We start from the raw sequence: 17,471 nt of genomic DNA, 5'->3' as shown, positions 1-17,471 counted from the left end.
AGGAGAAGTTTGACCTGTCCTTTCTACTTTATCTCCTTTTATGATCCACCCTAGATTTTGGCTTCCAAAACAGCATGAAGGAACCTGACCGTGTGACCAAACCTTACCATGGAGCCCAATGATTGCTTATTTTGCACCTTACAACCTGCAGATTGAGCCATAGGATCTGTAATGCTCTTTATCTCTAATGTTTATTGTGTTTCAGAAAAAATTCTACCCATAGGTGCCTACTGCACCTTTGAAAAAGGAATGTGTGGCTGGATGTCTAACATCACAGTGGGTGATCATTGGAAATACACAAATGCTGGGCAGATAAATCGTGGTGATAATCTACATCTATTGAATGTTGAAGGTAATTAAAACAAAAAGGTCAGGCTTACAATAAAGAAGAGTTATATTTTTAAAGGCATTTACCTATGACAGAAAGAGGCGATATACACAGTTGAACATATATAAATTGGACATGCAACTATTTAGCATATGATTAGTTATGCAGATTCTTGTCATGTAACTGATGAAACTCAAGTTTGCAAAAAAGTATGAACAGTGGACAGTAGAAGATTGAAAACGGGTGATTTAGAGCTATGAGACGAAAGTCAATAGACTGGGCTCTGATGGGTGCAAATAGTTCTGGAAGTAACAAGGGAAAAGGGGGCGAACGGATTGAGAAATTGAAGGAACTGTCAAGTTCGGTGGAGAAAGCCTCATGATATCGGGTTGTTTTACAGCCAAAGGCGTTGGATACTTGACCAGGATTAATGGTGGTCTCAATGCTGAGCTATATGTGAGCATTCTACAAGACGAGTTATTTCGTAAACTCGTGTACTATGGGTATGAAAAGGACGACAATGTTCCAGCAGGACAACGACCCGAAGCATATGTTGAGATTGGTGAAGAAGTGGGTCAATGACCATGAAGTAGAGGTGCTGAATTGGTCCCCACAGTCCCCTGATTGGTCCCCACAGTCCCCTGACTTCAACCCAATCGAATAATTGTGGGTAGAGTTGAATAAAAAGCTGTATTTGTACCCAAGTGAGTCGACCAGTATGCACCAACACTGAGAATGTGTAGAAGAGACCAGGGAACAGATTTCAGTCAAGACATGCTTGAATCTGATCGAGAGCATGCCCACAAGGATTCAGGCAGTGTTGAAAGCCAAAGGTGGATTTACAAAATAATAAAAATTTAAATTTAGAACTTTATGAGCAAAACAGTAACAATGCAGTTACATGGCAAAAGTTCAAAACAGTTCAAAAGATTGTTACCCTTTTGCTCGTCAGTGTATATGCGATACCTTCTGTGATGGCTCTGGCTCAAGTTATCTACCAAAAAAGTTGAGGCGGCCATATTGTAAAAGAAAAATAATATTCATAGAGCTATTCACAGAGAACTGGTTGGATGATGATTAGGGACTATTGTACAGGGTTTCTTGGTGTGGAGGATTAGCATATAATTAAACTAATGATCTTGGTGTTATTGAGCTCCATGTCAGTGTGCAAGCGCGATTATTTTCAGTTTTATGGTGTTTTTATGCATATTGTGTAAGAGCCAAGTAGCCCTAATGTGTACTCGGCAGCAGCACCATAGGGTTGCCCTTGTGCATAAGTATTATTGTATTTAGAAAAGTCTTTCCAAACCAGACAACCCCTTTAAAGGGACACTTGCATCAGAAAGGGGTATTTTTTTTTACTGAACATTCATAGAAAATAATTTTTGTAGACTTTTTGGCTGTTTTTTATTTCTGTGTTTTTTGTTTCAGTGGTATTATACCATTGAAAATACAAGATACTGTCCTTCTGTAGCAGTCAGCACAGAGAGATCAAACCCATATATACATAGGGAACACGTAAGGGGAATATATCATATGCTAGGAAAATAGCATGACATCTCTCTTGATGTGCCTAGATAAAGATGCCTACAAAAAACTTGTCCTCATCAGTGTAATGTGTGATGCTCTAATTGAGTCCCTTATCCTTCTTCCCTCTTTGGCCACAGTGATGGTCTGATTGAGAAAGTTTGTCGTGCTAAAAGTCCAAACAAAGGAAGAAGCTAAAGAGCCAGGACAGGAAGTAGAATACATGGAGGGATTTTAGCAAATACTGTATATCCATAAAACCATCCACCTGTTCTTTGTAAAAAAAAAAAAAAAAAAAGTTTGATAGTAATTTCCCTTTAAGTGAAAAGCTAGTGGTTTTATAGACTTTTATTATGCTTCAGAAGTTCAGAGATTATATCTATAACATGAAATTTATTTTCATTTTTAAAACAAATTTTCCATAACATTTTAACTTTTTTTTTTTAAAGGAAACTTTCTCTACCTACTAATAGAGAGTGAGCATAACCATAGCTCCGCAACTGTGTACAGTGACAGCCTACCCCCTGTGGTTCCTGAAAAGGCCTGTCAGGTACGTGTGTCATTATGCAAAAAAATTTAAAGGGGTTGTCTAACTTCAGCAAATGGAATTTATCATGTAGAGAAAGCTAATACAAGGCGCTTACTAATGTATTGTGATTGTCTATATTGCTTCCTTTGCTGACTGGATTCATTTTTCCATCACATTATACACTGCTTGTTTCCATGGTTACGACCACCCTGCAATCCATCAGTAGTGGTCGTGCTTGTACACTATAGGAAAAGGCATCAGCCTCTCTGATGGCCAATACCGTGGGAATGCACATAGGACAGCGCTTTTTCCTACATTGTGCAAGCACGACCACCACTGCTGGATTACAGGGTGGTTGTAACTCCTGGAAACGATCAGTGTATAATGTGATGGAAAAATGAATTAAGTCAGCAAAGGAGCCAATATGGACAATCACAATACATTAGTAAGTGCCTTGTATTCACTTTCTCTACATGATAAATGCCATTTGCTGAAGTGAGAAAACCCCTTTAAGGATAAAGAAAGGAATAGATCTTTGATGCAAAAACGTTTGAATTGCCTAAGTGACTATGAATGGAGGAGGTCTGCTGGAGAGGTCTACATGATCTCCTAACCTCACCCTGCTCCCTGTTTAATAAAAAGCCCTGAAGGATCCATGTATAACATAGGCTGCAAGGTTACGATATAGCATCCCCATGCCCACTCCGTCATTGCTGACGATTTTGTCAGCAACCACCTAAATTGTTGATGGGCAGTCACAGCTATCAAGGATCTCAAGTAAGGCTTTATTCACACATCAGTGTTTGGTCAGTGATTTCTATCAGGGATTTTAAACCAAAACCAGGAGTGGAGGCTACACAGAGATAAGGTATAAGGGAAAGATCTGCTCTTGTTTTGTATTTAGAACCGGACCTGGTTTTGGCTCCAGATCACCGATGGAAATCACTGACCGAACACTGTGTGAATAAAGTCTAAGTAAAAGTCTTTAATTGCTTGTTACTTTTTCTTTCATTTTAGTTCACTTTCAGGTTCCTTGTGCATAGACACTTCAATGGGTCCCTAGCAGTGTACGCCCAAGAAGAAAACACTATGAAAAGCCATAAGTTATGGCAAGTAGACGGAGCACACACAGTTTGGTCTACAGCAACGATGATAATTCCCCAGTATACTGACAGGTCTGGATATAATTCCTACACATATCCATGATTTATCAATGTTCTTGAGATGGTTACCAGGCTCCATGTGACTGTTAAGATCTTTTACATTCACCTCCTCATCCCTTACGTTCATAGAGGCTCATTTATGATCAGAACTACGCTTATATAAGACGTATTTCTGGCACAGATTGTGGCGCAAAGGTTATTTACGCCGCAATTTGTGCCTTATTTCCACTCACGCCAGGTCTAAAAAAGTGGACGTAGCATGGTCAGGAAAGGGAACGGGCCAGCAGACCCGTCTCATTCATCATTTTCTACACCAGTTTCTGGCATAGAAAATGGTCTAAATGCAAGACAGCTAGGAAGTTGGCTTACATTTAGACCGGCACTGGATACGCAGAATTTGTGTAGAGGCCGGCTCCTCTACATTACTTGGTGGATCCACTACCAGCGCAGGGGCTTATTAAGACTTATTAAGATATTTTTTTTGCCATTTGATGAATTTATCATGCTAATAACATCACAACTGTCAAGCAACAGTGTTTGGACTTTGTTTATGGCACCCATTTGGTATTGAGCTGATTTGGGCCCATTAGATGCCTGTCCAGTCTTCTCCACAAATTGTTTACCCTGAATCCAGACTCTGTAAATCAGGGGTGCACAGCTTGGTGCCCGGAGGCCACATGCAGCCTGTAGTGCCATTCCTTGCAGTCCTCAACCATCTGGTCACAGACATACTTGTATGTGTCTGGTGGCTGCTCGTGCGTATTTTCCATTTAGAGAGAAGAGTAGTGATGTGTAGCACAGGAGCAGGGATGGGTTAGCGCTAATGGTGCACTGTGTGGTCATCTCTGGGACCTCCATTAGCAGATTGGGGGGGTCTTACGACTCCTTTATGGCACTTCAGGAAGGAACAGATAGGGTGGACAGGCTATCTTCATTGTAGTTTACAGGAGCAATGAAAGGAATTGTGTCATCTGGGACATTAATAGCATATCTCTAGGATATGCCATCAAAGTCGGATAAGTGCTGGTCCCACCTCTGAGACCTGCACCTATCTCCATAATGGGCCCTCGAAAGTGAAGGAGAGCAAACCGCGTTGTGGGAATTTAGAAAACAGTCGAGTGAGCATGCTCGGCTATTTTCGACAGACCCATAGAAATGAATGGAGAGGGCACCATGCAAGCGCGGTTGTTGGGAACATCAGAGACTGCCGGGACAGCACTAGGACCTGCACCTATATGACATTAGTGGCCTATCCTAGTGATATGCCACTAAAGTCTTGATGAGACAACCCTTTTAGCAACTCACATAAGCTACATTGGAGGGAGCCGCATGATCTGTTCTTTTCTGGAGCACAAACATGGGAGAAGGGGACTCCATTCTCTTGATAGGTAGGAGTCCAGGAAGTAGAACCAACACCTGTGAGACGTATGACACATTGATTATTTCCTTTACATTTCATTGTGGCCCTTGGCCTTTGTTCAGTCTGACAATGTGGTCCATGGACAATATGCTGTGCCCCTCTACTCTAAGTCCTGTGTCTTATCATTGGTTATCAGTCACTCATCTTATAGGGGTTATGCCACTAAAATGATGTATCACCTATCCACAGGATCCATTATCTATCACTCATTCTGTAGATCTAGATTTAAAGGAGATGTAGCACTAAAATGTTCACCAAGTCACAAAGGTGCTATTTCTTGGCTAGTACTCCAGTCCAGTGCAGTAGTACTGTTTGAACTGTCATTTGGAGAGTAGATTGATTAGATGCATCACTACTGATTAAATGGATGTTTGTGACCAAGCAAATTAGCCACAAAGCCCTTCTTGCAGCTGTAGTCTCCCACCCCTACTCCAACCTCTAGAACCATGGATCTCTGGTCCTCATTGCGGGTGATTTCTAAGCAACCTGAATTCCTACCTCCTGCTTGACTCCGAGGCTCCATCATGACTCTCCTCCTTAGCAGAGTTGGGCTTCTACAGCTCCTGGCACCCGATGATGACTTTACGGGTGGCATAACTGCTGTTTTGGCCTGGAAATGCCACCTGAGTATAGGTGTCCCTTAGCCTCTGGTATTCTGCTTTGTTTTGCCTTCTATTGTTGCCGACCCGGATTTGCTTCTGATGATTGTCCTGTTTAGACTGCTTCGTGGTACTTGTTGATCTGAGATTCTGACTTGGCTTATTCTGGACTTTATTACTTACTACACCCCTGGCTTTCCTACCGTCTATCAGTTTACAATCCCCCCCTGACTCTGGACTACACGTCTGCCTCTGCTACATTGCCATTGTCAATCCAAGACTACTCCTGTTGAGCATAACCTAGGAATTCACTGCAGGAAAGTCCATCCCTTCTTGTGGAGGACCCAGTGTGAAGAACACACCTTACCTTAGACTCTATGGCCCGGTTTAGACTCTGCAAATGGGATTGCAGCTTAGAGCAGTGTTTCCCAACCAGTGTTCCTCTAACTGTTGCAAAAGTACAACTCCCAGCATGCCCGCACAGCCAACGGCTGTCGGGGCATGCTGGGAGTTGTAGTTTTGCAACAGCTGGAGGCACACTGGTTGGGAAATGCTGGCTTAGAGCATTCATCACTGCACAGGCATCGAAACAGCATAACAGGGGGCTCATTTCAATGCAGTAGACTTGTAATTTAGATTGTTTTTTAAAACATTTTAGTTATATTTATAGATAACCCTTAAACATTTAATCGTTGTTTTATCACTTAAGTCATAGAATTGCAAATCTTAAAGAGCTTGTCCCACGAAAAATGTTTTACAGTTGCCAAACCAGCACCTGGATCTGAACACTTTTGTAATTGCATGTAATTAAAAATTTTGTAAAACCAGAGACTTATTCACTGAAATCTATCTGTATAGCGCCACCTGCTGTTTTCTCTTTTCCTAATTTTTATGTCCTGCTCACTGAGATGGAAGCACATGCTCAGTTCCATCCTTCAACTGCCACCAGCTGCAGCAGAAAGGATATACTCCCTTAGAAAGGACACCCCCCCCCTAAACTGTCTGTTTGAAATAAATCTGGAGCAATGAATGGGAAGATCTCTGGATCCATATGAGGTACAGGGCTGGTTCTAGTTTTGTTAGAAAGAGATGGTCATGTACTAGATGATGTATGATTTTTTTACATTATTCATGGGATAACCCCTTTAAAACCTCTTTATTCCGCTGGCTCCATCAACATCCTTACGTTAAAATGTATACAATTTTACATTTGTTGATTTCCCCGTACGACTTTTAGTCTTTCTTGAACACCCTTCTTTCTACTCCATCAGGTTTCACATACAATTATTGGCCACGTGGGGTTGGAATTCATTCTCGCACATCCTCGTAGACAATGTCACTTTTTCTGCTGACTGCTTTCATTCCGGTAAGTCAAGCTGAGCTGTGACGTGTAATACTCATCTGGACACTACACTATGTTGCTCATACTGCAATTGCTTGGAAATTGTTTTTATTTGAGATTTCCTACTCTGGTTTATCTTGGCAAGCTCCTCATGTTTAATATCTGCTCTTGGTACCTTTTTTTTTCATATATTTGATATGTAGCGCTCCATAATGTAGGCATGTGTAAGCTTGTCTCTATGTATTCTTGTATTGTGCCAGGAAGAATAGAAAGTAGCGCTGGAGAGCAGGATGGATCATATGAGATAGACCCTTGGGAAGAAGAGATCCTAAGCCCGCTGTCTAAACCGATGTACACAGGTTGGTATTCAGGGTTGCAGATAATTTCTTGCAAATGTAAATTTTATAGATAACAGAAGACAATTATAGGACTGGGACATGTTCGTTATCCTGGATTGTATTATTTACATCACTTAACCTGATGCTAATATACAATTACTTCACCATAACCCTTAAAGGCCATCTGTCAGCAGTTTTGTACCTATGACACTGGATGACCTGTTACATGCGCACTTGGCAGCTGAAGTGTTGGTCCCATGTTTATATGTGCCCGCATTGCTGAGAAAAATTATGTTTTATTATATGCAAATGAGTCTCTAGGAGCAATGGGGGTGTTGCCGTTACACCTAGAGGCTCTGCTCTCTCTGCAGTTGCTGCTATCTCTGCATTTTGACAGGGCCAGGCAGTGTAAACATCATCATGCCTGGTCCTGTCAACGGAAGTGGAGAGAACACAGCAGTTGCAGACAGAGCAGAGCCTCTAGGTGTAAAGGCAATGCTCTCATTGCTCCCATAGGCTCATTTGCATATTTTAAAACTTCATTTTTCTCAGCAATGCAGACACATGTGAACATGGGACCAGCACAGATGCCTTCAGCTGCCAAGTGCACATGTAACAAGTCAGCCAGTGTCATAGGGACAGATCTGCTGACAGATGCCCTTTAATCCCACCTGCAAAAGATCTTCATTTAAAAAAATTAGCAAATTGAGGTCCAAGAATAAAATGGACTAAACACCTTTCCATCCACGTGAAAGACGTGGGTAATAAATCATTCCACATATTGATTTTAACCCTTTCGCTACCAACGCCGTACATGTACAGCGCTGGAGCGATGTGGGAACATGGCACCTGCTCGAACGTGCAGCGGGCGTCATGGCCTGCAAGTCTCTGCTGTTTGAAACAGCAGAGACCTGCAGCTAATTACCGTGATCGGCAATAATGCAGATCGCGGTAATTAAAGGCTTTAGATGCAGTGATCAAGTCCTTCCTACCGACCCCATTTTAAAAATCCCTGATAGTACAAAATTAAAAATTTAAAAACATATTATATAGGCTCTTATATGAGCTTCAAAATCATCGCAAAAAATAAAAAAAGTTAAAGGGGTTGTCCGGGTTCAGAGCTGAACCCGGACATACCCTTATTTTCACCCAAACAGCCCCCCTGAGGCTAGCATCGGAGCATCTCATGCTCCGATGCGCTCCCTTGCCCTGCGCTAAATCGTGCAAGGCACGGGCTCTTTTGTTTTCAATAACACACTGCCGGGCGGTAACTTCCGCCCGGCAGTGTGTTCGGTGACGTCACCGGCTCTGAGGGGCAGGCTTTAGCTCTGCCCTAGCCGTTTTACTGGTTAGGGCAGAGCTAAATCCCGCCCATCAGTGCCAGTGAACACCGAACACGTCACCGGATCTCCCAAAAATGCCTTTGCCCTGCGCGATTTAGCGCAGGGCAAAGGAGAGCATCGGAGCATAAACTGCTCCGATGCTTATGTCAGGGGGGCTGCCGGGGTGAAAATGGAGGGATGTCGGGGTTCAGCTGTGAACCCGGACAACCCCTTTAAATATATAAAAAATTTAAAATATAAAAGTTTAAATCACCCCCCTTTCTGTATAATTAAAAAATAAATACTTAAATAACAAAAAATATAAACATCATGGGTATCACCGCGACAAAATATGCCCATAAAATTTAAATATTTAAAAAAAATCCAATATGATGAATGGCGTAACGGAAAAAAGGGTCAAAATGGCCGATTTGCCATTTTTTTTATTGCTTCTGTTACCCCAAAAAATGTAATAAAATGTGATCAAAAAGTCACACACACTCCAAAATGTTATCAATTAAAACTACGGATTGTCCCGCAAAAAAATGAGTCCCTAAACAGCTCAGTAGACATAAGCATAAAAAAGTTAAGGGCGTCAGAAGTTAAAATTTAAAAGTTAAAGTTTTTACACTATTTAGACATAAAAAACCTATACATATGGGGTATTATTGTAATTGTACTGACCCAGAGAATGAAGGGCATGGGTCAGTTTTGCCACAAACAAAACGCAGCGGGAGCAAAACCCGTAAAACGGTAGAGCGTTTCCCCATTTGGATTTTTTTTTACCGCTTCCCACTACATTTTATGCCATAATGAATGGTGGCATTAAAAAGTACAAATTGTCCCGCAAAAAATAAGCCCTCATAGAGCTATGTGAACGGAAATATAAAAAAGTTATGGCTCAAGGCAGATAGGGAAGAAAAATGAAAACGGAAAAACTGGAAAAAAAAACTCCAGTAGTGAAAGGGTTAATAGTGTATTAAACTTCTTCCAGTCTGGAGCCTATTTTCTTTTCCCCGGTCGTGGACACCTCTGTCGGAGGCTCGTCAGACAGTAATAATTGATCATTAATCACTGCGACCTCAGTGCCTTTTAGAATCCAGTAAAGTTACAGTAGCAAATATAGGACAAGCCATTAAACTACCCTTAGTGGCTCTGTCGTACAACTGAAACAGCTTTCTCCACGCGAATGCGGAGAAACTCTAGAGTGACTGACAGTTCATTAGTACTTTCTGAGAAGTAAGCCGAGTTTCTGCTGCGGTACGAAGGCTGGAAATTCTTAATGGTTGTCGAGCCAATTAATTTTTCTTAAAGAAACAAGATTTGGAATGGTGTACCATTATATAATAAGTCCTACTCCCCTTACCGATTCCTTGCTACTTCCGTTCTGACGTTTTCTGGTCCCCCGCCAGTCTCTGCTTCTATCAGTAAGATATTAATATTTTACACATTCTGAATCCTATTTTTTTTTTTAAATGAATCAGCTGGACAACCCCTTTAAGAATCAATATGTGGGATTTATTTCCAACACATTTAGGTGCTTGCATGGACACATTCAAGGGGTTATCTAACCCTATAATGCCCCCTCCAATGCCTTGGCCCCTCACACAGGTTGTACTTACTCCCTGGCACTCGCATTGCTTCTGATGCCCGCACGCGGCCACTGCATCTCCCCTTAACGCGGACCAAAACATCCGGCAATGAAGGGGGAACTTAGCAGCCAACAGCAGGTCGCGATGGGGACGAGCCTTCCTAGCATCACAGGGGCATTATAGAGGTTGGATAACCCCCTTAATATTGGAAGATGAGATATTACACCATGGTGAATGTGGGCAGCATCATGGCTCAGTTAGCATGGTAGCTTTGCAAGACCAAGAGATGAAACGGGGAAATCTGCTTTGAATTTTTATGTTTTGTCTATATTGACATTCTTCAGATACTGTTCCACTCATTCTATAAAAATATGTTTAGATTATCGGGATTCCTGTGAAAAATTGTTATGAAAGTGCTTGTCCGCTGAACGGTATAGGGGCAAGAGTATTAACCCCTTGTGAGGGATTAGCTCTCTTTCGGGGGTCATTTTCAAAATTATCTCCACCAACAACTGGATTTCAGGTCCAACGTGAGATTTATTTTCGCCACTAGCAAAAACATAACTCATACAAAATAAAGACCTGCCCGTCTAGGCACTAACTACTACAAAAACATAAGCCCTGACTCACCTATACAGAGCGATATTCACACAAGGAACATAAGTGCGGCTTTCTCCAGCCCTATAGTCCCACAGCCTCCTGGCTGTAACCCTTCAACAGCTCCTGCGGGGATTGTGGCCCAGTAGTCCTCCCGACTCCGGCCTCATGAACCTTATTCCCAGGCATCACGGCGTCCCCCAAAGTTCCGGCTAGCACCTAGCTCCGTGGCCCCTCAGCCAACCCGGTTGAGACCACTTTTACAGAGCCTCCACAAGACTCTGTTTCACCATTCACCAAACACTCTCCCCTGACTGATAGTCTGGGCTGGGCTCTTATCCCAGACTGATTGTGGCATCTGGTGCTGCCTCAGACCTGATGATTGCCAGGAACGACATGGAAACTCCTGCCATAAATCTCCCCTAGCAGCCATGAGGCCTGTCACTGCCTCACACCCTTTACACATTAAAAGGACACTTATCTCTCCAATGTTCCCCTGATTACAACTCCCTCAGGCCGTTACTTCCTGGGGATCGGTGCCGTGGAAATGTAGTTTGAAGAATGAGGCCAGGAATAAACATATAACACTCTCATTTTACTAAGTGCAAAATACAACTTTAGGTACATTCAATATAGCACCGTGTTTAAAATGTAATTTTCTGGCACCAGTAAGAAATATGGAGCCAGGTGCACTTCAGCACTTGTAAGTGTAAGATGTCCACTGTCAGGACCAGACATTAGCTATAATTGGCCTAGTGGTAGTGTAGGTGATAGGTGTCTTAGCTGTAGTCCCTCACCTTTTAGTAGTGTATTTGATGCAGGTGTTCACTCTGTCTGATTCCTCTCAAGTAGTTGCTTGAGGATAACTTTTGTTGTACTCTATGGAGACTCTCCAACAAGATCAGGAGCTCTGCAGTGTGCTTCCTCTCCTCTGTCTCTGGACAGGAACTCGTCCTTCTGGCAGGAAGCAGGACCAGCCCACTCCTACCAAGAGGGGAGGAACGGGGTGGTACCATATCATGTATTGAGAAACTTTTAAAGGGAACCTGTCGACACGTAAATGGAATATAAGCTCCAGACTGTTACAGAGCAGGAGGAGCTGATGTCACGGATGTAGTAGGGGAGAAACACCAATAAGACAACAAGAGGGAAGGGGAAAGACACTAGGGCTAACCACTAGGGAAGGAAAAGGGTCACCATCTATAAAACCCTTTTTCCTGGCCCTAAGGTGTTATCACTGATAGGACCTCCTCCTCATAAAGGGAAGGCTATCAATCACTGATATGACCTCCTCCTCATATAGGGAAGGCTGTAAATCACTGATAGGACCTCCTCCTCATAGAGGGAAGGCTGTCAATCACTGATAGGACCTCCTCCTCATAGAGGGAAGGCTGTCAATCTCTGATAGGACCGCCTCCTGGACTTTAAAGCCCAGAATTAGTACAGATATACAGTAAATAGATACATTACAAGTTTTATTGAATCTTTTCCGATAAAACTATATATCAATCTGCTCAGCTCCTCCTGCTCTATAACCTGCTGCCTTTAGCTCAAGCACCATGTTCCACGTGACAGGTTCCCTTTAAATGGACACTTCCATTAGGAAGGGGTGTTTTTCAAACTTAATGTTCATAGAAAACAATTTATTTGAATTTTTTTATTTTTATTTTTTAGTTCATAGGTACTATTGTTAAGGATGCTCTAATCAGAGCTATAACGTTTGCTTCTGCTGCTCCAAATTAATAGCTTAATTCTAGGATTTTGTGTGCACAGAAGAAACAACTTGACACCAGCAGGGTCAATTCAGTTCTCAGCTTTTTTTTACACAGCACATTCCTATACATAGTGAGGAAGGGGGAGGAGTACATTGTGTAATGTCCTCATTGGTCAGTAGTGGTACAACGTATATCACAAATGACCCCTCCAGAAGGGGGGTATTCCAGGATGGGCTGGGAACCTCATGCTGTCCTTTGTTCTTGGCTTCAAGCAACAGGATATAGGAGTAATCTTGGTTTCTGAAAAATTATATGCATACTGTATATGCACATCTCTATCAGTCCCACCTTGGATATCATTCCTTCCCTAAATCTAACCATCTGTCCCAATACTCCGACTCCTCTTCACCAGCTTCCATGACAACCTATTCCTAATGAATAGACTCCCATGACACTGGATTTGAGCACAGGGAAGTCAGATGATCTGTCCCTATTTTTAATTGTCCTTCCAAACGGTGTTATAAAGGTGGAGACAGACAGAGTGTAGTGGACCTTGGTTTTCATCTTAAATTTCTTCATAAAATTCTCCCATAAGCATCTCCTGGGTAGCATTTTACAGCTTTAGCTAGAAGTTTTCTAATGCAGGGGAAAACACAACAGACAATTAATGCAAACATTAGCAATACAACAATTATTATTATATCCATTTGTAATAGAGTCTGTTTCCAGTTTTTAAACCAGTCCCTGCATGAATTATTTATTCCAAAGTTTCTTTTCAGTTCCTCTGAAAGGGAGGTAAGCCCCTTAAGAGCATTCATGACCTGGCCATTTGGTCCTAAGTTATCGGGAATTACAGTGCAACAGGTCTCACCAATCATTTTACATACACCTCCTTTTTCAGCAAGTAGCGTATCTAGGGCCATTCTATTTTGGAATGCCATAACACTAGTGGGCCCTAGCTGTTCCTTTTAAGGCATCTCTGGTATAGTTTACGAATCTCTGTTGATTATAATAAATGTAGCTGATCCAATCCACATTTTTATTTACTGTAATTATAGGGATGAGGAATTCAAAACCTGCTGCCACTTGATCTCTAGCTTTGAACTCATCTGGGACCCCCCTGGGCACTCCTATAGCATCTATATACACATGAGAATCAAGGCTGCCTCTTGGATTTGTTTCCCTTCTCCTTCTTATAACTGTTTCTTCTTCTGACAGAGAGGGATTAGAATATTCTAATTCAGGGTTTCTCAAAATTTTCCAGTCTTTTACCAGTCAAGAGGGTTAAATATGTGGAATGGCAGCAACACCAAGGCCAAAGCACATTGTCCATGCCAGACAATTTCCAACTTTGTCCTCAGCTTCATATCTTTACATAACCATACCACATCTCACAGAGCTTGGGTCTGGTTCCACAAGTGAGTTTGGTAGTCTGTCCCAGTGGTGTTGACCACAATTCTACAGTAACCCTTGGGAAATCTACCAAGGTGCCTTCCCTCTGACCCTTCTATCTCCCTTTGTATATTGTGATGCCTTCTTCAGGCACGGGGCTTCCCTTAAGATTGGGAATTTTTCTTTCCAAACATTACATACGGTCTCGTTAATAGTCTGATTCACGTATTGGCCAATAAACCAGGAATAATGGTTGGGATCTAGTTGGAGGGGTACAGTCCCCAAATGGGGCCTGGCTGTAGAGCAGGTGATACAGCCTGACCTATTTACCTGGGATGCTGTATATTTCATCCATTCCAACCAAAAATTGCTATCAGAGAATCCTGTTTCCACACCAAAGTTTCCTACATTATATACGGGCCCTGGCTCGACTCTCCCCTGGGAGAAGAGGATTCTCTGACAAGGAGTCAGGCCTCTCTACCCTGGCTTCAAGATCTCCTAATTGGAACTGCACAAGGGGGCGTTAGGGAGACTGCTTGATGTTTGATACCTTCCCAACACATATTTCCCCAGGTCTACTTTCTGTGGGTTCTCTAGGGCCAGAATCAGAGGGTGATACTCTCCTGGCTTTGCCTTTGTCAGATCACACCTTTCTTTCCATGATCTTTCTTTGTCAGAAAAATGCAGTCTATCCACCAAAGGTGTCCCCTTGTCATCTTTTCAGGACACCCCCTCTGCTGGCCGGTATTCCCAATCTGTTCCTGTATTTGCTATCACATCTCCCCATGAGGAACACCATTCATTTCCCTCTCTAGCTGCGCAATTGTAATACTGAACTCTCTTTCGCGCATACACCTTTCCTTGATGCATTAATGTACAATTTGCCACTTCACAATAGTCAAACTCAAACACCTGTATTGAAGCGCTAGTATTTACCCACAAGGTATACAATTGCTGCGTCCCCTCATTCAATCCCCCCCATCCCAATATCAGCAAGAAAAAGGATATAATTTTTGACGAATATCTGGCTCCGAGCCTGCAACCTTCTTGCAGTGAGATGCGTGAATCCACGTTTTCTTGCCCTCAAGTTTCACTGAGGTGGGAGTAGTCAACAGAACTTGGAAGGGACCGTTATATCTGGGTTCAAGAGTCTTTCTGACATGCTTCTTTACTAGAACCCAATCTCCTGGTTAAAAGGTATGACTTTCAGGAATCTGGCTGGGATCTGGAAGTGAAGAAAATACTCAGAAATGTAGATCAGTCAGGTGTTTACATAGAGCAGACACATAGGCAGACAAACAATCATATTGCAAAGCAAGTTCTTGGGGAAAATACTGTCCTAACTTAGGGGCACTACCAAACAAAATCTCAAAAGGGGACAACTTCTCTTTCTTCCTAGGGGTATGTCTGGCACTGAATAGGGCAATAGCAAGAGCCTCTGGCCATGGTCTTCCAGTCTCTTGTGCCATTTTCAACATTTTTTGTTTCAATGCGCCATTCATTCTTTCCACTTTTCCGCTGCTTTGCGGTCTGTATGGAGTATGGAAAGCAAGATGAGTCCCCAGTGCAGCCTATATCTCCTGAGCCACGTCTGCTGTGAAGGCGGGTTCTTGATCACTCTCTATCACTTCAGTTACCCCAAATCTACAGACAATTTAATTTAACAACTTTTTCACTGTTGTCTTTGCTATCTGATTCTTCATGGGTTAGGCTTCGGGCCATCCAGAGAACATGTCTATGACCACCAGGACATACTGGAACCCTTGAGCAGGGGGCATCTGTATGTGGTCAATGTGAATCCTTTGGAATGGGTAAAGAGGTTTTGGTAAGCATTTGACAGGGACTTCTCCATTTTTCCTAGAATACATTTAGCACAGACCATGCAGCTATTAACATATCGAGCGGTAAATGTAGTGATGGCTGGGGAAAGCCATATAGAAGAGATGAGATTGTTCATTGCAGACTTTCCTTGATGTGTAGGCCCATGAGCCCAAGAAACTACTGCAGGGTAGATACTTCGAGGCAGTGAGAGGAGATGTCCTTTCCTCCAAATCCGGTTTTCATCAGGGCCTCCTCCGCCTGTTTTGCCCCTTCAAAAGTTATCAGAGGAGGATCTGAACAACAAGGGGTGATCTGTTTGCCATCTAGTGGCGGAGGCTGAGCAGGGCAGAGGGTTGTGCGTACTGGTGGATGGGCACCTACAGACTGAGGCTGTGACACCATGGGGGTCTGTCCAGCACGAGGAGGATGGAGGCTGGGGGCACTACAAGCAGGACAAGAATCACAGGGGTCTGGATTTGGCTGGCCACAATGCACACATGTCCATCCCACAGACCCTCCCACTGAAATTCCATTCTGTGAGTGGGGTCTCAGTAGGTGAGCAGCATCCGGTGCTATTGCTCCAGGGCCATTATAGGGTGGTGGCCCTGGATTTCCTATATTATAAACATAAGCTTTCACATTTTCAGCCCATATTTCTGATCCTCTATTAGCAGCCAGACAATTTTCTGACCGGTGCCTTGCTTGCACAGCACTGAGCAAGCCTACGTCAATCAGCTTTCCACAACACTGTCTCATCACTTTCTTCCACACTTCAGAGCTAAGTTCTCCATTCTCATTACATCCAGCTATCTTCATTAACTTCCTATAATGCTTAACATGCTTACTGCCTTCCTCACATGCTACAAGTTGCGGCGCAGTATACTCCCCATCAGGCAGAGATGGAGACAGTCCCATGAGTTTACACATGTGTATACAAGGACAAAGACAACAGCACCTACCCCCTCAACAGCAAGCAGAGTAGACCTCCCCCTCAACAGAATTATTCCCTGGCGTCCATGTCTGGTTTCACCAGCCTGGGCTAATACATCTGCCACCCCCTCTGAAGATTCCCGAGTCCGAATTATAGGCTGAAATTTATTGTAGCCCCCCGGGACTAATACATCTGCCGCAGAAATTTACTGTAGCCCCCCGGGACTAATACATCTGCCGCAGAAATGTATTGTAGTCCCCCCCTCCCCTCCCGGGAGTTGTCCTACTCTGCTTGCCTGTTGTCTGGGAAAAGCAGCCAACATGAAAAACATACAAAACCACAGCAGAGCAAACTTCATCCAGCTCAGTCGAAGGTTCTAAGAACTCGAGCAATCAGCCGGGGGCTGCTACTTCACAGTGTTACAAGCAACCAGCAGAAAGATTACCACAGCACGGTGGTGTACAACGATAGGCAGGCAAGATAACAAGTTTTCTTACCGTAATCGTTTGTAGGGCTGCAGTCCCCGTCCTCACATGTCATCCACCGTGCTCTGGGAACCCAAATTTTGGGCTACCGCTGATCCACGCTGGGAGCCAAAATGTTATCCACGTGATCCACGCTGTCCTCATTGGTCAGTAGTGATACAACGTATATCACAAATGACCCCTCCAGAAGGGGGGTCTTCCAGGATGGGCTGAGACCCTCAAATATATACTGGTACAAAGAATAGCCTCCTACTGGTTGTGATAAAACAATTTTCATGGAAGTCTCTCTTTGAAACATTTTAGTGTGGGGTGGAAAGGAAACAAAACAGCCACCATTGTTTTGGGGATTCATTTTTATGGTGTTAATGGT

General features: G+C 43.1%; 1 protein-coding gene across 3 annotated transcripts in view; it reads left to right on the top strand.

The window, feature by feature from the left end:
• Window positions 1-17,471, top strand: part of LTK (leukocyte receptor tyrosine kinase) — a 209,805-nt gene that overhangs the window by 139,556 nt on the left and 52,778 nt on the right. For 2 of the 3 annotated variants that reach the window (XM_040412271.1, XM_040412270.1), the window contains exons 7-11: window positions 206-352; window positions 2,305-2,405; window positions 3,402-3,559; window positions 6,838-6,932; window positions 7,169-7,267. In XM_040412271.1, the coding sequence (XP_040268205.1) occupies window positions 206-352; window positions 2,305-2,405; window positions 3,402-3,559; window positions 6,838-6,932; window positions 7,169-7,267 (600 nt within the window). The remainder of the gene's footprint in view (window positions 1-205; window positions 353-2,304; window positions 2,406-3,401; window positions 3,560-6,837; window positions 6,933-7,168; window positions 7,268-17,471) is intronic. The other variant, XM_040412272.1, reaches the window with a different exon arrangement.

The sequence above is a fragment of the Bufo bufo genome, chromosome 11 (genome assembly GCF_905171765.1).
Source record: "Bufo bufo chromosome 11, aBufBuf1.1, whole genome shotgun sequence".
Classification (NCBI taxonomy): Eukaryota; Metazoa; Chordata; class Amphibia; order Anura; family Bufonidae; genus Bufo; species Bufo bufo.
This window is presented reverse-complemented; position numbering and strand designations above follow the sequence as displayed.